The sequence below is a fragment of the Babylonia areolata genome, chromosome 12 (genome assembly GCF_041734735.1).
Source record: "Babylonia areolata isolate BAREFJ2019XMU chromosome 12, ASM4173473v1, whole genome shotgun sequence".
NCBI classification, from domain to species: Eukaryota; Metazoa; Mollusca; class Gastropoda; order Neogastropoda; family Buccinidae; genus Babylonia; species Babylonia areolata.
In genome coordinates, this window is record NC_134887.1 from 14,228,235 (window position 1) to 14,250,244 (window position 22,010).

General features: G+C 42.2%; 1 protein-coding gene across 1 annotated transcript in view; it reads left to right on the forward strand.

Moving 5' to 3' along the window:
• LOC143287839 (uncharacterized) overlaps positions 1 to 22,010 on the forward strand; it is a 127,366-nt gene that overhangs the window by 39,609 nt on the left and 65,747 nt on the right. The window contains exons 6-9 of the mRNA XM_076596078.1: positions 3,099 to 3,256; positions 4,882 to 5,035; positions 13,232 to 13,386; positions 15,049 to 15,214. Coding sequence (XP_076452193.1) covers positions 3,099 to 3,256; positions 4,882 to 5,035; positions 13,232 to 13,386; positions 15,049 to 15,214 — 633 coding nt within the window. The remainder of the gene's footprint in view (positions 1 to 3,098; positions 3,257 to 4,881; positions 5,036 to 13,231; positions 13,387 to 15,048; positions 15,215 to 22,010) is intronic.

Sequence of the window (22,010 nt, forward strand, 5' to 3'; positions counted from 1 at the left end):
TTCAGTTCTCTGCGCTTATCACAAAGCTCTAGGACTTCCTCAGAAACCCATGGTTTCTTTATTATCCTCTTTCTTCCAAGGAGCTCTTTTCCTGCTTCATTGAAGGAGTCATTGAATGTGTCGATCATACTTTCCATTTCGATGTCTTCTTCCAGTGCCAAGAGGGGTGCAAATTTCCCGCCAATGTTTGCTTGGAATAATTCTAATATGTTTGGGTCCTTCAGCTTATCTAGATTGAACTTCATTCGGAAGCTTCCCTGTTTTATGTTCTTCTTTAAGCGTTCTGCGAATGACATCATTACTAGCTCATGGTCGCTGCCGATGTCTGCACCTGGAAAGCTTCTGGTTTTGGCAATGTTTACGCTTGTCTGGAAACGGCGTTGTACCAAGATATAATCTATCTGGTTGTGGTATTCTCCCCCTGGGCTGTGCCATGTCCATCTCCTAGACGCTTTGTGTGCTCCAAAGGTGTTTGTGAGTTTAAGATCATTGCACCTGGCAAATTCTAATAGTCTTAAACCTCTGTCGTTGGTGCTGTTGTTACAGTATCGCCTGCAAGTGCCTTTCCAGTCTTCATACGCATCTTCCCCTACCTTCACCTTCCAGTCTCCTTGAACTATCAAGATGTCTTTCTTTGGTGTATCATCAATAACTTCCTGAAGTTGGCTGTAGAATTCTTCGACTTCTTCATCATCATGGTCTGTTGTTGGAGCATATGCCTGTATAATTGTAATGTTGAAGGGTGATGCTTTGAGTCGTATTGACATGAGTCGGCTTGAGATGGGACGGCATCCCATGACGGCATCTGCAGTTTCTTTGTGTGCGAGGATTCCCACTCCGTGTTCATGCCGGTCTTCTCTGCCACTATAGTAAAGTTTATGACCTTCCTGCGTTTTTATTTCCCCAAAGTTTTTCCATCTCATTTCGCATAGGCCAAGGATGTTCCACCGATATCTCCTCATTTCATGTTCCAGCTCTTCCAGTTTTCCTGCCTCTCTTAAGGTTCTAACATTCCATGTGCCAATGACGATATTGTTTCTGGCACGAATGGTCTTAATTGGATCGCCAGTAGCATAGTTTCCACTCCCGCCCTGGTGAATCCTGCCAGCGGAAGAGGCGGTCCTGAATCCGGGCGACGACCGATCCGGTATGATTCTTCTTGTAGTTGACATTTTCATTGGCGTGTCTTGGGCAATGTCGCATGGCGGAGCCCATCCCTCTCCATGCCAGACCACAGCCGTATTCCTCCTACTTGGTGGCTCGCCCTGGTCTCGAACACATAGCCGTTAAGTTCATCTTGGAACTTGTCCGCCTTGGCCGTTAGTCTTCTTCTTGAAGTTACGCCCAGTGATGCAGTGTTAACATCACCCCCTCACATGGTTTGGCACGCCTGCTGAGGCGAGGTCCCGGGGTATGGCGCTTGGAGCCAGCATGTGAGAGTTGGGGGGTGGAGGAGAACCAGTGCGCCCGTCCTTCTATTAAGAAGCAGCAGCCAAGCTAACAAAGGTACTATCTCTCTCCAGAGCCCCCTATACAGTTATATCTTAAGCAGCCCACATCTGATTCCGTACTTCTACGATCATTATGATATAGAACTGTCAAAGTTTCAAATGTTCCCTGTGTTCCTCACGACTTTCTGACAAAATCACCAAACATATCTTCGGGTGTGAACTGTAATGTACAGGAAAATCACATGACAAAGATAAGATACAGGCTACATTAAAGAGAAGTGCACTTGAAGAGATCATATACAATCACATTATTGATTGATTCGCATGGTCACTTATAAAACGCCTATCCACAAACAGAGACCAAGATCTAAGTGCTTTTCAATCACTGAGTCATTTGCTGAACAGGCTGCATACCTGGGTAGATCATCCGACTGACAGCTGTCTTTTGGCGCTCATCATTCATTTCCTGTGTCATTCAGCCGGGTTTCAGTCACACGCACACATACACACACACGCACACACACGCGCACACACACACACACACACACACACACACACACACACACACACACACACAGACAGACAGACAGACAGATATATATATATATATATATATATATATATGAGAGAGGGGTTTGCTACTTACTCTGTTGTCATCGTCTGTTCTTTTCGTGCCCAAAGTGCATTCTCCACACAGGACGTGTGTTCATCGTGTCATCCGAATGCCATGAACCATCAGAAAAAAAACAAGAAGTGATATGATTCATCAGAAACCATTTAGCGGTTATCCAGTTCATCCAGTTAACGGTACATTGAAACAGTCCAAATTCACTGACCTAGAAATGTGTACCCTGCTTGTGGATTGACAGAGTATTTTTGATTTGTATTGATTTGATATCAGTGTGTGTGCTGATGTGGGGGAACCTAAACCTGCCGCTATTGTCCACTCTTTTTTTTTTGAGAAAGTCGGAGAAAACGTGGTGAACTTCGTCCTTTAAAACTGTATAGAATATGTGTGTCATCATTTTTCCGGCAGCCTACACGTCGTCAAAACTGCCAACTGTCTGTTCACTGTTCTGATCAGTGTGTCAAGATGGCCCCAGCACACAGCCATAAAACAAAGCACCAGAAACAACACAACAATAGAACATTATTTCTGGAGCATTTCTTCCCAGGCTACAAGACCCGGGTGTCAAAAGTCAAAAAGTTTGAAATGGGCATCGTTTGTTACAGTTGTGATGGAACTCTCAGGAAACAAACCGAAACAAAGAGAAATAAAGGAATATGGACAGAAGACATGTGCCTCACAGTTATGCAGAATGTTCAGCAACCTGTTGATGTGGTCTCTATATGATTGCTGTGAACCCACTTCATGGGAAAACTGAATTGGTTACCTTGTCCCCAAAAGATATGTCTCCCTGAACGACTATCCCACCATTGCTCTTACCCCTGTTGTGATGAAATGCTTCGAATGAATAATTCTAAAAAAAACCAACTGTTCCATTGATGCCCCATACATAGTACAGATAATGTCAACAACATAACACACTGAAAGTATATTTGTTACTAGTAAATGTTTCTGACAAAACTCACTGATGATATAAATTACACAGTGTGTGTTTATTGTGTGTCTGTCTTTCCATGTAGATCTAGAGGTTCGTTTGATGGGAGGAACACATAAGAAAGAGGGACGCGTGGAAGTACGACTGCCTGACGGAGACTGGGGCAGCATTTGTGACGATGGCTTTGACAGCAGGGATGCCACCGTCGTGTGTCGGCAGCTTCATCTGAGTCAAAATGGATTGGTGAGGATTTCATTGTGATGGGGGCGTTGTATCTGATAATGATGATAGCGTTGATGTCAGTGATGATTATCATTGACTGTAGTGGTGTTTGTGTTGATGATGATGGTGAAGATGATGGTGACGGTGTTGATGATGATGATGGTGGTGCTTATGATACTTACTATAATAATAATAATAATAATTACAATCATAATATGCATTTGTATAGTGACCTTTCTTTTTAAGAGCTCAGGACGAAATAGTTACAAATTACATTGGAGTCAGATGAACGGATCTGTTGTGGAAGGCTGTTCCAGATATGAGGAGCAGCAAAGAGGAAAGAGCGTTCACCATAGGTTCTTGTACTGACCCGTCACAGGAAGAGCGGAGGGTTTTGGAGGGCGTGTAAACACTGACGAGGTCAGAAAGATACGTTGGTCCAGTGTAGTGGAAAACAGGAAAGCAGAGACATACAACTTTGTATTTAATTCTCGGCTCTACGGGTAGCCAGTGCAGCGTACGGAGGTGAGGATAAATATGATCAGTACGTGGGACTCTGAGAGTCAGACGGGCAGCATTGTTCTGAAGTTGTTTCGTTTGAATTCAGTGATGAAGATTTTGAGGACAGCCTGTGTGAAAAGAATTACAATAGTCGATTCGTGAAAGCATAAACCCGTAAAAAAGAGACTTTTTGAGGTTTCAAAAATAAAGGTATTGATAAGCAGAATTAATCCATAGCAGTTCACAATTGACTATGCATATCAGATTGACCACATGAATGTACATACTGAGGTTCGAGTAAAAAAAAAATCTATTCTTGTCAAGCACATGTAACTCTGAACAGTATCACAATTAATGAAGCAACAGTAGTAGTAGTAGTAGTAGTAATAGTAGTAGTAGTAGTTGTTGTTGTATCACTATTAGCACTATCATTATCACCACTACTACTACTGGTAAGCCACTACCACTACTAATGTTACTTTTTTGTCCGGTGTGTGTGTGTGTGTGTGTGTGTGCATTTATGCTTGGTGAATATATAGGTATCAATATGATTGTTGACCTCTGTGTTTCATATCTCACATGTGTGCATGTTTCATCATTATTGAAAAGCTATTTGAGGTATCAGAAAGATGTATATGAATCTAATGTAATGATTATTGTAATTATGTATTATACGAACAAACTGTGACCTACCTGTTGTCAAACAATCCGCTTACTAACTGCAATTAATCAAATGCATTAGCATTGATAATTTGTCAGTCAAACACACTTACATATATATATATATATATATATATATATATATATATATATATATATATATATATATATATATAAAGAATAATCCCAGTTCCACCCAAGCATTCCTTTTTCATGTTGCAAGTATCAGCTCTTTATCTGTTTTGAAAAGCATTCTGTCTGTCTATCTGTATGTCTGTATGTGTTTATGTACGTCTGCCTGTCTCTCTCTGTCTCCCTCCAAATCTGTCTCTGTCTCCCTGTGTCTGTCTGTATCTGTCTCTCTCCATATCTGTCTCTGTCTCCCTGTGTCTGTCTCTCTGTCTCTCTCCATATCTGTCTCTGTCTCCCTCTGTCTGTCTGTCTCTCTTTATTTCCTGCTGTGTGATGATGTGAACAATCCACAGAATATGGGGAACCAGCAGCACGGGACTCCACCACCGAAGATGTTCCTTGACGACGTAAACTGTCAGGGAACAGAAGTAAACATAGGGCACTGCAGACATCAGGGCTGGGGGGTCCACATCTGTCGTCCTGTCAGCGTCGTCTGCTTTGATGGTGGTGAGTCATTTGATTGTTTTTTGTGTATTTATCTATTCACTTGATTGTTTTGTGTATTTGTTTATTTATCTAATTATTTGTTTGTTCATTTATTTATTTGCTCATTTATTTATTCATTTAGTCATTTATATATTTATTCAATTTACATATTTACTGTCTTACTCATATATCTATTTCTTTTCCTTGCTAGATTAAAAAAAAAAACACTTTTCATTTTTTGCAATCATATACTTACAGTTCTGCAGTTGCATCATTAGGATTTTAGATAGAAAGCTAGATAGGATAGTCAGTCAGTCCGTCCGTCCGTTCGAGTCCGACGCACACGTAAACATACATGAAAAAGGTTGATGTGAAACGTAGTATACATTAAGCTGAAATAAAGCATCAAAGTAACAAAGTATATGATAGTTAGTCGTGTCCATCTATGATCACCAGAACAGCAGAGGAGGCAACTGCTGTCTCAACCATCTGGGCTAGAATTTGATTATAGTGGAGAGTGTCTTGCCCAAAGTACACCCCCACTCTCTCGGCCAAGACTGTTTCAGGACAGTCGGCGTTGGGCATGGTTCACCAAAGACCAGGTAGCCCCCAAGACTGCGGCACTAAGAGCCAGTGCAATCTTGCCTCCTTGTTTGAGAGTCATAGTCCTTCACAAAAGACTGAGTTGTAAATGACTTCCCATTGTAATGGAGAAACCATGGATCATACAACTCTCACTTTGCTGTTGGCCCAAATATAAGTTTATGTCAGTATGTGATACAAGCTGAGTGTTGGGCGTGCACAAGACTCACAGAAAATTCAGAAAGAAAAGAAGGAAGGAGGGAGAAAGGGAGAGAGACACACAGACAGAGACAGACAGACTGACGGACATGCAAGCAGGCAGGCAGGCAGACAGACTGACGGACATGCAGGCAGGAAAGAAAGAAGACAGAGGAAGAGTGAGGGGTGGGGGTGTTGCACATGAGGACAGACACATATTATGAAACATGTTAAATACTAAACATGAAAACATAAATTTATGCTGATACATTAAAAGCATACAATACAACCACACAGTCATTTACACATGTTCCAACATTTCACACACACGCACAAACACACACACAAACACACACACAGAGAGAGAGAGAGAGAGAGAGCATGATATAGCCAAACAGTGTGTTATATCCCCTATTCCTCCTTGGGAACTCAAGAGCGCCCAATTTGCTATTGATTATACGAATGTGACAAAAACTGAAAACATACATTTATTGTCATCCTATGCTCAAATCCACCTATATCATAAATATCCAAACCGCTTAATGGTTGATACAGATGGTTCTATATTCAACAATAATGCAGGTGCCGCATTTATCATACCTGGCCTAAACGCAGAAAAGTTTTATAACGTGGGAAAAAATAAGTCAGTCTTTACCGCGGAGCTAGTTGCAGTACTTATGGCACAGAATTTTAAACTCGATTTTCCAAAAGATATATACCAAATTGATTTTTGTGTTGACTCCAAGTCAGTTATTAATGCTGTCAAATCTATACACTCGAAAGTTAGATCTGAAATAACTATTGAAATTAGACGTCTAATTCATTTACTCTCAGTGAGGGGCACTAACATGACTTTTATCTGGATTCCTTCGCATTGTGGCATTTTTTTTTTATAATGAGAAGGTTGATTTATTAGAAAAAAAAAGGAGCAAAGGGATCAGCTGAGTCAACATGTTTATCTCTTCCATTTTCATTACAAGAATGTTATAGTATAGTGAAACAGATCTAGCGATCAGACTTTCAGATAAAAGAAAGGAATATAGGCTGTTCCCATTTACGCGAAGAAATAAATCAAAATTAATGGAATTGTTGGCAACTATTAACAACACAATAAAAGGCAGATTGCGTTATTGATCTGTAGATGGAAACTGAACTGTTTCAAGACAAACTAATTATATAAAAAGTGTTTCCTGTATATGTGGTAATTCTATTACAAGTGATCATGTATTTACATGCCATATGCTGAAATGTCATATACCTGTACTAGCATCTTTCCCATTGAAAGAAATCTTGGACTCTTCACTTTTATTGTTCGATTTTTTTTTTCGAATCACTGTCAAATAGTCCAACTGGATTGTTACTGTAACTTAAGGGGGCGGGAGGATGGAGGGGTGGGGGGGTCAAGAAATCTTGGACTTATCACTGTCTGATTTTTTTCCTCCAAATGTTTATAAAATCATCTAGTTAGGTTGTTGTTATAACCTTTGAATGTTTTGTTGTTGTTGTTGTTTGTTCTGTTTGTTATATATATATATATATATATATATATATATATATATATATATATATATATATATATATTATATGGATAGATAGATAGATACGCCTATATGTTTTAAAGTTGGAAAGTTATTCTGTTAGAAAGTTGTGAAGTTAATGTTGTGAATGGTATTGTTTTCATCCCTTTCCCTTCCCCTCCCTTTTTTCTCCCCCCTCCTTTTTTTCCATGTCTAATATCACTTGATGTGGATAGATATTAAATGAAATTCAACACACAGACACAGACACGCACACACACACACACACACACACACACACACGTACGCGCGCGCGCACACACACACACACACACACACACACATATACACGGGCGTGCACATGGACTCTCACAGGCACATGCGGAAGTACAAAATTAAAATGACATCTTAAAAAATCACCCTCACACACACACGCACACACGCACACACGCACACATATCTATATATATATGTTGTGTGTGTAGATAGATAGATACATAGATATGAAAATAGAGCAGGAGACAGACAGACACGCAGACAGAGACATTCATTTCATAATACAATTTTTAATGGCAGGTCCTGTAACTACAAGCAAAGTATTCGTGCATGCAATAAAAGACATCTGCTCTAAACTGTCATTTGCATTTTTCAAGAAAAAAGAAAACACACTTCAAATTGGCCATTATATATCTTGAGGTGTATCTGCAATACTTAAAACACAATGTTTGAAGTAATTAAGCAAATCTGTAAACATCCACGCGCGTGTGTGTATGTGTGTGTTTGTGTGTGTGTTGTGTATGTGTGTGTGTTTGTGTGTGTGTGTGTGTGTGTTGTGTATGTGTGTGTGTGCGTGTTGTGTGTGTGTGCATGTGGTGTGTGTGTGTGTGTGTGCCACAGTATGACTGACAGAATGATAGAGAGATGAATGATGATGACGACAACCAAAAAAGATGCAACTGGCAGCCCTGCTAACCAGTCAGAACAGCCATAATCCACAGGAATCATAAACATTTCACGGCGGTTCACCCTCTTCCGAGATCGCACTTTTAGTCTGTGCCCTCTTTAAGTAATGCATGAATTCATAGGTGCATGAATTCAAGTCTAAACCCTCGTCAGTTGACTCTCAGACTTTGGTCCGATTAGTAGACCAATTTTTAGTTTAGCTCTCAGACTATTATCAGATTCATTACGGACCAAGTATTGTTCTAATGTCAAGTGCATATGCTTTAGTAACCTGACAATTAAGCATATAACTTTTGACTGTAGCTTGATGAAGCCTTATGTACACGAAAGTGTGTCTTCACAAGTGACAGAACGTTGATGTTTTTGACTTTTTGCATTCATTATCAGTTGTTTCGCTTGTCAGTTTAACGACTTCTCTTTTACGAAGTCCTTTAAGTAATTTTCTGTAATTGTATTTAGATTTATTATTTTCAGATTTCACCCTCATTTCACCCTCATTTGCCCAGTTTCCCCCAACCCTCCATTCATTCACATCTCCCACCCCTTTAACAAAATGTCTTCAATCACCGAAATGTGTGACGGGATATAAAACAAAATGCCTTCCTTCCTTTTAGTCCGTGCTCTCTTTAAGTGATGCAGGTGGCCTCCTGCCTAACCCATTCAGACACAGCGCGCCTCACTGAGCACACTCGATCTGGGTCATTTATTTCTCAAACTATATCCGATGCAGCAGATTCCTTCTTCTAGTAGAAGATGTCGTCGTCGTCGCTGTTGTCATCGTCGCTGTTGTCATCGTCGCTGTTGTCATTGTCACTGTTGTCATCGTCACTATTGGCGTTGTCGCTGTTGTCGTCGTCGCTGTTGACGTCGTCGCTGATGTCATCGTCGTTGTTGTCGTCATCGCTGTTATCGTTGCTGTTGTCATCGTCGCTGTTATCATCGTCGCTGTTGTCATTGTCGCTTTTGTCATCGTCGCTGTTGTCATTGTCGCTGTTGTCATCGTCACTGTTGTCATCGTCGCTGTTGTCATTGTCATCGTCGCTGTCGTCGTCACTGTTGTCATTGTCATCGTCGCTGTTGTCGTCGTCGCTGTTGTCATCGTTGCTGTTGTCATCGCTGCTGTTGTCATTGTCGCTGTTGTCATCGTCATCGTCGCTGTTGTCATCGTCATCGCCGCTGTTGTCATTGTCATCTTCGCTGTTGTCATTGTCATCGTTGCTGTTGTCATTGTCGCTGTTGTCATCGCTGTTGTTGTCATTGTCATCGCTGTTGTCATTGTCATCGTTGCTGTTGTCATCGTTGCTGTCATCGTCTCCGCTGCAGAGCACAGTGCCAGTCCCGCACCATGCAGACCTCCCTCCAGCCGACAGCCACAACCAGCAGAGGAGAGGGATCCGTCAATACAGGAATGAATAAAACCTGACAATGGCAAAGTGTCAGTGTTGCCTCCTAAAAAATGCTGGTCGCACCCAACTTATTATCCCACCCATGCAACCTGCCTTTGCAGAAACTCATTTCACCTGTACTTCAATTTGATTTAAATTCTCCAAAATCGCCCAAGACAGTAAGCAATTATTAGTAATATTTCACATTATTCACGAAATATCATAAACACAACAACAATGACAGTAACACATACATATCACGGCATCTCTCTCTCATAACATCAAATAATATCAAGCAGCCACAACAAATACAAAACAAACACAAGCATTCACAGCCTCTGTCATTCCCTCCACCACCACCACTCCTGCCAGTCCCAAGGACCAGCCAACCAAGGAAAACACCACACACCCTCACCTCAGACAGGTTATGTGAAAGACCTGGAATGTTCCAGCCGTTGCAATGTCCCCTGACAAAACTGACAACAACCTGCTGCTACACCGCAGAAAAAGACATGGAGAAATCAAACTCCTCAAAACTCCCCCAAACCTCAGGTCGCATGTGACTCCCTCAGTAGCTGACGGTGGAGTGAGTGTCACATGAACACACTAAAAGCTAGACAGACACATGTACACACCATAAGCCAGACTGACACATGAACACACCATAAGCCAGACTGACACAGGCACACACCATAAGCCAGACTGTCACATGTACACACCGAAAGCCAGACTGACACAGGCACGGAAACACAACTCACTGACATGAATTGCTATGCACGTGGGTAGCGGGCCAAACGGGTTTCCTGCTTTTCTAGTGGCTTACAAAAAAGTAAGTAAACAGAGAGCTTAGGAGAGTCCCACGCTCAGGATGTGTTGATGCGTGACAGTGTGTGTGTGTGTGTGTGTGCTTGTTTATCTGTTTCGTTCGTTCTTTAGTTTAACGTCTTTTCACTGTAAGTGATATTAGACGAGGGAAGGAAAAAAATCGAGTGGGAGGAGGGGGAGGGAGGGAATTACTGTGTAAAGTGAAAGTGTGTGTGTGTGTGTGTGTGTGCATGCGTGAAAATTATTGATTTAAGTTTTGATTAAAAAGTAAACAAAAAATCATAACAATATAACATATTTCTAATGAAAAACTAACAACTATAACAGCGAACCAACTGGACTATTTAACAAGGAGTTGAAAAAGTCATACATTAGCAATGGACTGCTGAAGATCCTCAACACTGAAGATGATTTCAGTTCAGGGATTTTTTGAGACTTTAACATATCGCAAGTTGGTATATGATCGGCTGTTATGCGAGCACCACAGATGCAAGAAACATTACTGACATATTTTGTCCTAAAACAATTCATTTTCCATCTGCAGATTAGAGAAATGATTTGCCTCTTATGAAAATCATTGTGGTAATGTTTTCCCATGAAACCATACATTTTCTGTATGTTCGTATGTAACTCCGAGTTACCGGTGTGTTTTTCTTCAAACTGAAATTTTGACCATTGCACTTTTTCTACCATGGTGTAACATTCCTGTAGTGAAAACGAAATATTTAAATCTAACTCCTTCGTGGAGCTTCTAGCTCCTTTTTTTAGCCAAATGTCAAAATGTTTATCTGTTTGCGTTTGTGTGTGTGATGAACTTAAACAAATTCATGTTCTCTCCAAATACTTCAAACTTTGTTTAAAACAGGAAACGTTCACTTCTTTCCATTCGTTCTGATTATAATCATGAATGTAATGCACGTGTGGGAATGACACAACAAGTATAAAGAAGTGAAAAATGTTTCCACAGTCAGGTTACTGTTACAGTTTTTTTTCCTCATTCACAAAACGTATTACTGATTTTTAATTTGATATACATACTGATACACGTTTTTATCTGATATATGGCACAATGATTAATAGTCATCTTTTTTTTTATTGTTTTATTTCAAAAGTGACATAATTCTGCTTTATATGGACGTTACACTCAATCACACATCTGCTATTCAGGAGCAGATTAATGGGAAATAAATATGTATGCAACGTGGGAAATGTCTTACTCATCGAAAATATCAGTTTGAAATACGGCTCATGGTGCAGAAAGGCTGCAGTGTTTTACACTCTGTGAACATCTTACACTGTCAACAGTTACCCCAGTGTTCACTTGTCAGTAAAAAGTAGAATCCCAGTCTCTTTCATTAATATTCATATTCAGCTCATGCACTTTACGCAAAGAAAGTTTGCTGTGATATATTATTGAAAGGATGCGAATAAAGTCTAGATTTTATTCAAAGAATGATTTCCACGAAGGCTTTATCACTTACTTCATAATGTCCATGGACGACTGTTTAAAACATCAGATCCACTTGCAACATACACAGGCATGGAATGGTCAGATCACTTGTTAATGTTGACTCGCGCTACGCCTGCTGTGCATCTGATATTATTGTAATGATATGTGAATGTGTCTCATATCTTCCCATTTCTAAATTGATAGATCAGTGCGATCATAGAAAAGAAACTATTTGTATCTGATGACAATGAGCGAGCATGTTTTGTAATTCCGACAAAGAGATTTTTTGTCATTCATGACATAGAAATTAAGTGATTAGAGACGTTCGAACATGCTTGGATATCAGTCAGTGACTTTCATAACCTGCACACTTGACGAGTCACGGGGAAGACACGTCCGATCCGTCGGTCCAGAGTGATTGTCACGTGTATTCGGCAGTTTTGGTTACCATTTATCTAAACTGAAAAGTCATGATGAAGACAGAAAAAGTTTTTTTTCAAAACGTTGAATCAATAGCACACACACACACACACACACACACACACACACATTAATGCATATGTACGTGTTTGCAGGCGTGCGCGCATTCACGCGAGCGCTCACACACACACACACACACACACACACACACACACACACACACACACACACACTCACACCGACACACACACAGACACACACACACACACACACACACACACACACACAAACACACACACACAGATACACACACACACACACACACACACGGACACACACATACTCACACACACACACACACACACACACACACACACACACAAGAAGAAGAAGAAATGGTACAAAGGGATTAGTAGTTTGTATGCTGCTCATAAAGGTTGAATATTCATACAGCAGTAGAAACAGAGAACAGTTATAATATGTTGTTGTTGCACGGGGTTGGGGTGTGTGTTGGGGGAGAGGGGGGTGGGAGGTGGGGGAGCTGTAAACCTGCCGCCGATGTTAAGATCTGAGAAAAGAGGGTCAGTTTCGTCCTTTAAAACTGTATAAGATATGTGTGTCATCTTTGCCCGGTGCATGTCGTCGCGCTTTCTGCCCACCAAACTGCCCACTTTTCGAGACAATTCCGGCACACACAGCCATAAATCAAAGCACTAGAAACAACAGAACATTGATACAGTGCTGTATTTCCCCTCTTCAATGCAGTTTGGATATTCTTTATATAGATTATTGGATATTGTAAATATTTCTTACAAAATTTACAAAAAAAATATATTTGATACAGTGCACATTTTTGTATTTCTGTCTGTCTATGTAGATCTAGAGCTTCGTTTGTTTGGGGGAAGCGAGAAAGAGGGACGCGTGGAAGTGCGACTGCCTGACGGAGACTGGGGCGGCATTTGCCCCAGGCTCTTTGACAGCGACGCTGCCGCAATCGTGTGTCGGCAGCTGAGGCTGGGCAACAGTGGACAGGTGAGGATGTCACAGTGACAGGACGTTGAATCTGATTATGATGGTAGCCTTGATGTCGGTGATGACCATTACTGACTACAGTGGTGTTTGTGTTGGTGATGATGATATTGATGGTGATGATGTTGATGTGCATATCGATGGTGATGGTGACAATCATAATGATGATGATGACGGCAGTGGTGGTGACAGTGACGATGAAAACGAAGGGGACAATGACGCTGATGATGCAAAACAAAGTGCGTCTCTGATGATTTTTTTTTCCTTTCGTTGCGCCATCTCTGCGTGATTCTATCATCATTACACCCCACACCCAGTTGTTCATTCCCAATCCCCCAGACACTGCCACACGTTCTGACACAGCCCCTGTCTGTGTGTGCACCTCTGTGCATCTCTGTGTCTTGTCTGTGTGTATCTGTGTTTATGTATGTGATTGAGCACGCATGTATATACATATGTGGATACGTGCATTTGTGCGTGCATGCATGTGGGTGTATGTGCACGCGTGCGCGTACCAGTGTGGTTATGTGAATTAATTGTACCATGTTCTTTTGTATAATTATAACTATATTCTTGTGAAAGACTTATAGTTTAGAATTATATGAGTGTGCAATAGAATCGTGCGATTGTTTCTGTTAGTAGCATTAGTGGTATATTAACTATATATATCACTAGTATTTTTTCTTGTATGTTTCGTGTGTGTTTGTGTATGTGTGTGTATGTGTGTGTGTGTGTGTGTGTGTGTGTGACATAATTTAGTGGTGTGATACCACCATAATACACACACTTTCCAAATAGGTATGAAATTCGTTTGAACAAACTATGACAAATCATGTTGTTAGATATTCCGCCAAGTACTACAGATACATACAATGTATTATCGAGAATTAATCAAATACGCTTTCGTTTATGTGTTACATAAAACTTCTTTTTTAAAGAGGCATATTTTTATGTTTATACACAGGAATATTTTCAAATGTTTATACACAGGCATATTTTGATATGTTGCCAGTATCAGCTGCTGATACATTTTGAAAAACATTCTATCTGTACGTCCGTTCATCCGTCTGTCTGCCTGTGTGGACGTCTCTCTCTCTCTCTCTCTCTCTCTCTCTCTCTCTCTCTCTGTCATTCTGTATCGGTCTCTATTTCTCTCTGTCTGTCTGTCTCTGTCTCTCTGCCTGTCGATGTCTGTCTGCTTGCCTGTCTCTCTGTCTGTCTGTCTGTCTGTCTCTGTCTCTCTGCCTGTCTGTCTCTCTCTCTCTCTGTCTGCCTGCCTGTCTCTCTGCCTGTCTGTCTCTCTGCCTGTCTGCCTGTCTGTCTCTCTGTCTGCCTGTCTGTCTACCTGTCTCTCTGTTTGTCTGTCTGCTTGTCTGTCTGTCTCTCTGCCTGACTACCTGTCTGTCTGTCTGTATGTATGTATGTCTATCTGTTTCACTTTCTCTCATTTTCTCTCCACCTTTCTCTCTGTCGGTTGTTCTTTTGCTTTCAGTCTGACTAACTGAATTCCCTGTAAACGTTTCTTTCTTTCATTCTTTCTTTGATTCTCTCTTGCATTGTTCTGTCATGTTTTCCTCTCTTCATTCCTTTTCTCCTTTTTGCTCCACTTCCTACATCTTTCTGTGAATCATGGAAGTGCTGTGTGTCGATGTGAACAATCCACAGGTGATAGACAACGCGCCGCACGGGTCTCCGCCAGACCGCATGTTTCTTGACAGGGTGCGGTGTTGGGGTACAGAGCAGAACATAACACACTGCGATCATTGGGGCTGGGGGAGGGTCAGCAGTGACTGTCATCCTTCTGATGCTGTCAGCGTCCGCTGCTTCAGTGGTGAGTCATCCAGCATGCTTCCAGTTTTATCTTTTAGCGCATCCACCCCCTTGTCTTATGGGAAAGAATATCTTTCATTGATTTTTGTAAACACGACAGATCTTAACTCCGGAAAGCGGAGTACGGTTACCTAAATGACGGCGGTAAGAACGGCTGTACACGGAAGATCCTACTCGTTGATCTGTACGGCAGGAAGAGGGAGATGACGCCACGGACACAGTAGAAGTATGTGGTGAACCGCTGTAGCATCCCAGATTGTCCCCCACCTGGAAACGTCGCCGGGGGACAAACTGACCGCTGGAAATGTCCCCCGGGGACTTTCTCACAGTTCATAATGCCCCCTGCGGACATTGTTAGCGGCCAAAATGCCTCCTCTCTTGGGTTTTAGCCTCGTTCTGAAATGTCCCCCTTCCCCTGAAAATGTCCCCCGCCACCCCCCATGTATCCCGTAACGTCCCCTTTGCCAAAAAATGCCCCTCTCCCTCTCCCCTCCCACCCCCTCCCCCTCCCCTCACACTCCACTCCCCCTCCCCCGCTTTTCTCCAACAAAACATTTGCTATATCTACCAGCACGTGGTGTGTGTGTGTGTGTTGTAGTCGTGGTAGTAATTTCCAGTTTAACGTCTTTCCACTTTAAGTGATATTAAACATCAACAACAGCAACAAAAAGGGGGGGGTGGGGGTGAGGGGGGACAGTAAGGGGTGGGGGAGTGCGTGGAGAAGTGTGTGTACGTGTGTGTGTGTGTGTGTGTGTGTGTCTGCGTGTGTGTGTGTGTGTGTGTGTGTGTGTAATTGTAAGTGTAGGAGGTGGGTCGATGTCTGTGAGTCTGATTATAATGACCTATATTTCTGTGTCTGTGTCTGTTTTCTTGTTTAAAGCCAGCATCATATAAGTTGGTGTATAAGTGTATACATCTAGTTGTATGCCGTACAAACATTGGGTTCATGCTTTTGAATATAACAACTATTTTTACACGCACGCTCATGTGTGTGTGTGTGTTGGGGGTGGGTGGGGGGTGGGGGTGGGGGTGATTGTGTCTGTAATTGTCTTTGTCTTTGATGCGTGCATGCGTGTGTGTGTGTGTGTGTGAGGGGGGCCGAGGAGCGTGCGAATGTGTGTCTGTATCTATATACGCACGTGCGTGTAGGTATATTTGAAAGTTATTTAAGTGATAAAAAACATTTTTCAAAATCTTTGGTATATATTCCCTGAGTATTCCCTGTCTTTCTGTCAGCGTGATAATGCCACTGGGTAAAATAATCTGAACATGCCTCAGATGACAAAACTGAAGAGATTATATGGGAGAGAGACAGAGACAGACAGAGAGAGGGACGGACAGAAAGAGAGACGTGTGTATATGTGATAGTGACTTGAAAATATTGAAATAACCGTTTGAAAACAAACAAAATTTTATGACATAACACGGACATTTAAGGGAGAAACAAACATGTGGTGTCACAAAATTTTCATGTCTTCAATAAAACAATGAATAATCGAATTCTTGCCACATCTGACCACAAAATAAAATAAAAATAACAATTTAAAAAAAGAAGAAAAAAAACGAAAAAAAACAACAACAAAAAAACCCATACAACAACTAAAAAATATGAATTGTCTCTGTGGTTCAAAATATCTCTTCGTATTGTGTAGAGGCCAGTGCGCACACACACGACCTACACCAATATAGATACAGACTCAAACATATGGGCGCGCGCGCGTGCGCGCACACACACACACACACACACACACACACACACACACACACACACACACACTTCATCAACTGCTGCTGCTGCTGCTGCTGCTGCTGATGATGATGATGATGTGTGTGTGTGTGTGTGTGTGGTGTGTGTGTGTGTGTGTGTGTGTTTATGCGCACGCGCCACACACTGTGATTTTCGCATCGTCAGTTGTACCTTGCACTGTCATGCGCTTTTCCTGTCCATCTGAAGCACTTTGCACGGAGCACAAGACATGCAGGTGCTGGATTTATCGACCAGGCAGTGTATGAATGGCAGATATCCTTAGTGATGACAGCGGTATCGTTAAGTGTTGATGATGATGATATGGATACCTATAAAGCGCCTATACTTGGTTGGAGACCAAAGCTCTAAGTGCTTTACATCACGGGTTCATTTCCACAACCGGCTGCCTACCAGGGTAGAGCCGACTGACGGCTGCCACTGGGCGCTCATCATTCGTCGAGTTTTGGTCTTCCCTCACTCCCTCCCCCTTCCTCATCAATGTGGTCCTCACTCATCCTCCCTCATCAGTATGGTCGTCACTCCCTCATCCTCCCTCATCAATGTCGTCCTCCCTCCCTCATCCTCTCTCATCAATGTCATCCTCCCTCCCTCATTATCCCTCATCAATGTCGTCCTCCCTCATCAATGTCATCCTCCCTCCCTCATTATCCCTCATCAATGTCGTCCTCCCTCCCTCATTATCCCTCATCAATGTCGTCCTCCCTCCCTCATCAATGTCGTCCTCCCTCCCTCATCCTCCCTCATCAATGTTGTCCTCCCTCATCAATGTCGTCCTCCCTCATCATCCCTCATCAATGTCGTCCTCCCTCCCTCATCCTCTGTGTGTGTGTGTGTGCGTGTGTGTGTGTGTGGGGGGTGTGTGTGTGTGCGTGCGTGCGTGCGTGTGAGGTGTGTGTATGTGTGTGTGTGTTGTGTGTGTGTGTGTGTGTGTGTGTGTTGTGTGTGTGTGTGTGTTGTGTGTGTGTGCGTGTAAGTGTGTGTGTGTGTGTGTGTGCGCGCGCGTATGTGAGCGTGTGTGTGTGTATGCGCGCGCGTGTGTGCTTGTGAGTTGTGTGTGTGTGTGTATGTGTATTGTGAGTGTGTGTGTGTGTGGTGTGTGTATGTGTGTGTGTGTGTGCCACAGTATGACAGAGAGATGAATCAACAACTAAAGAAGAGAGGCAAGACCCCAAGACTCACTTGTGATACACTTTTAAAAAAATCTATTCGTTAAAATGTGTTCTGTATTTGTTATTATAAAGCTTCGGGTTGAAAGAAAAAAAGAGTCCTAATGGCAGAGTCGAACCCAGCATGTTCGGGTGAGAAGGAACTGTCTTACCCATTACACTATCATGTATCCTTACTGACGTTCAAAAATATAATATTTAAGCAAAATGTCTTCAATCACCGAAATGTGTGACGGGACATTAAACAAAATTCCTTCCTTCCTTTTAGCCCGTGCTCTCTTTAATAAAGGTGGCATTATCGGTCAGATTTTGGTCAAAAATCACTTTTTTGGGTTTAGCTAAGAAAATAGATTGTTTGTAAAGTAAATTCATTGTAGTTTATCACACTGTTTGAATTTTTTAATTCCGTCCAGCGGTTGCGGAGCTATGGCCCATCAAATTGGGTAGGGTGTCCAAAAAAATCAAGATTTTGACTCTGAAAATGGCGAAAATAACAAAAAACTATTCTCCTTCATAACCACCATTCAAAGCGAACAATGACCGCTCCCCTGCACAGCACCGGTTAGTACGCGTTACCTCCCTTTGTAAACACGCGGTATGGCAGTCTTCGTGTAAGCTAGTTGACTTCGAGTGATTATTTTGGCTATTTTGTTGCGGATTTTTCTATTGTTTTGTTGTCATCATGCCTTCTGATAGAAAAAATACCAAAGGTAGGTCTAAGAAGCGCAAGTTTCGTGGCAACCAGTTTGTACAGGCTAAGAAAAGACTCGTTGATACTGTTGAGAAGCCTAATGATGAAGAAGTGAAGGATTCCACATCGAGTGATGATGACAGTCTATCGTTGGAAAATGAAAATGCCTCACTCGAAAATGAAAGTGCCACGCCCATCTGTCGATCTGAACTGAAGATCAAAAGTGCAGAGAACTTCTCTGATTCATTTAGTACAGAAGACGAACGTGATGAGAGTGATGAGAATGACTTTGTGTTTGACTTAGAACCTCCTACAGGTTACAGAGTTGTTGACATTGGATTGTTAGCCCAGAACCTATCATCCAAGCTGAAGTGTGGATTTTGCCTGGGTAGTGTCCAGCTCTTTGAAGTAAAAAGGTCTGGATTAGCCAGCCAGTTTGCCTTCCATTGTGATAATGAGCATTGTAGTGATCAGAAGCAGTTCCCTTCAAATGAACAAATTCCAGTTGGGAATATAAACATAAATTCTATCAACCGCCGTGCAGAGTTTTCAATGTGTGCCATTGGACGGAGTCATACAGACCTTGAGGTGTTTTGCGCACTAATGGATTTACCACCACCTGTTCAGATAAGTAGCACTGTGACCATCAACAAGACTATTGAAAAGGCTGCCACTACTGATCCACAATGGTAACTGTGCTGCTAGGGAGGGCCAGCCATACCTTGCAGGGGGACATTAGTGACATGAACAAGTTGACAGGTAGGAAAAACCCTTCATTTTCTTACATAAACTTTAGCGAAAATCACCACTTTTGCATGCTTTGAACACAATATCTGAAGAAATATTCAAGCTACAGCTTAGAAATTTTGCATGCTTGTTTTGAATGCCATCAGCTATAGTATGTACCTCAGAATTGTCTGTAAGACACTTTGTTTCTGGTAAATTTTTTCACTTGATTTTTTTTAATAAAAAATTATCAAAACTCGAGTCGCTAAAACTCAAAATCAGTCAAGATGACATAAAAATCAATGGTACATGCCATAGATAAACTTGTTTTCTTTATCTTTGCAAAATATGAGCCATGTACATGGCATAGTATTCAATGTAGAGTGTGCCAGCTAACACCCCAATTTCCTTTTACGCGACATATCGTTTTTCATAAAATATACAAAAAATTCAGACTTATTAAAAAAAATCATGTTTTTATTATTTGTTTTAACAAATATAACCCTTTTGACATATGCATGCCAAAATGATTGCAAATATTCCAATTACTTTGGTATATATGGCCATGAACAAAATGGAACCCCCGTCTGACCGATAATGCCACCTTAATTAAGTGATGCAGGTGGCCTCCTGCCTAACCCATTCAGACACAGCGTGCCTCACAGAGCGCACTCTATCTGGGTCATTTCTTTCTCAAACTATCCGATGCAGCAGATTCCTTCTTCTAGTAGAAGATGTCGTCATTGTTGTCATTGTCGCTGTTGTCATCGCCGCTGTTGTCATTGTCGCTGTTGTCATTGTCGCTGTTGTCGTCGCTGTTGTCATCGTTACTTTAATCATTGTTGCTGTTGTCATGGTCACTGTAGTCATCGTCGCTGTTGTTGTCGTCGCTGTTGATGTCGTCGCTGTTGTCATCGTCGCTGTTGACGTCATCACTGTTATCATCGTCGCTGTTGTCATTGTCGCTGTTGTCATGGTCGTTGTTGACGTTGTCGCTGTTGTCATCGTTGCTGTTGACGTCGTCGCTGTTGTCGTCGTCGCTGTTGATGTTGTCGCTGTTGACGTTGTCGCTGATGTCATCGTCGCTGTTGACGTTGTCGCTGTTGTCATTGTCGCTGTTGTCATCGTCGCTGTTTTCATCGTTGCTGTTGACGTCGTTGCTGTTGTCATTGTTGCTGTTGACGTTGTTGCTGTTGTCATCGTTGCTGTTGACGTCGTTGCTGTTGTCGTCGTCGCTGTTGTCAACGTCGCTGTTGTCATCGTTGCTGTTGTCGCCATCATTGTTGTCGTCGTCGCTGTTGTCGTTGTCGCTGTCATCGCTGTTGTCATCGTCACTGTTGTCATCGTTGCTTTTGACGTCGTTGCTGTTGTCATCGCCGCTGTTGTCATCGTCGCTGTTGTCATTGTCGCTGTTGTCATCGTCACTGTTGTCATCGTTGCTTTTGACGTCGTTGCTGTTGTCATCGCCGCTGTTGTCATCGTCGCTGTTGTCGTCGCCGCTGTTGTCATCGTTGCTGTTGTCGCCGTTGCTGTTCTCGTCTTCGCTGCAGAGCACAGTGCCAGTCCCGCACCATGCAGACCTCCCTCCAGCCAACAGCCACAACCAACAGAGGAGAGCGACCCGTCAATACAGGAATGAATAAAACCTGACAATGGCAAAGTGTCAGTGTTGCCTCCTAAAATACGCTAGTCGCACCCAACATCATCCCACCCATGCAACCTGCCTTTACAGAAACTCATTTCACCTGTACTTCAATTTGATTTAAATTCTCCAAAATCGCCCAAGACAGTAAGCAATTATTAGTAATATTTCACATAATTCACTTCAGACTGTAAGAAAATATGAAATGTTATGAACACAGCAACAATGACAGTAACACACACACATCACGGCATCTCTCTCTCATAACATCAAATAATATCAAGCAGCCACAACAAATACAAAACAAACACAAGCATTCACAGCCTCTGTCATTCCCTCCACCACCACCACTCCTGCCAGTCCCAAGGACCAGCCAACCAAGGAAAACACCACACACCCTCACCTCAGACAGGTTATGTGAAAGACCTGGAATGTTCCAGCCGTTGCAATGTCCCCTGACAAAACTGACAACAACCTGCTGCTACACAGCAGAAAAAAGACATGGAGAAATCAAACTCCTCAAAACTCCCCCAAGCCTCAGGTCGCATGTGACTCCCTCGGTAGCTGACAGTGGAGTGTATAACAGTCACATGTACATACTAAAAGCTAGACAGACACATGTACACACCATAAGCCAGACTGACACATGAACACACCATAAGCCAGACTGACACATGAACACACCAAAAGCCAGACTGTAACATGTACACACCGAAAGCCAGACTGTCACATGTACACACCGAAAGCCAGACTGACACAGGCACGGAAACACAACTCACTGACATGAATTGCTATGCACGTGGG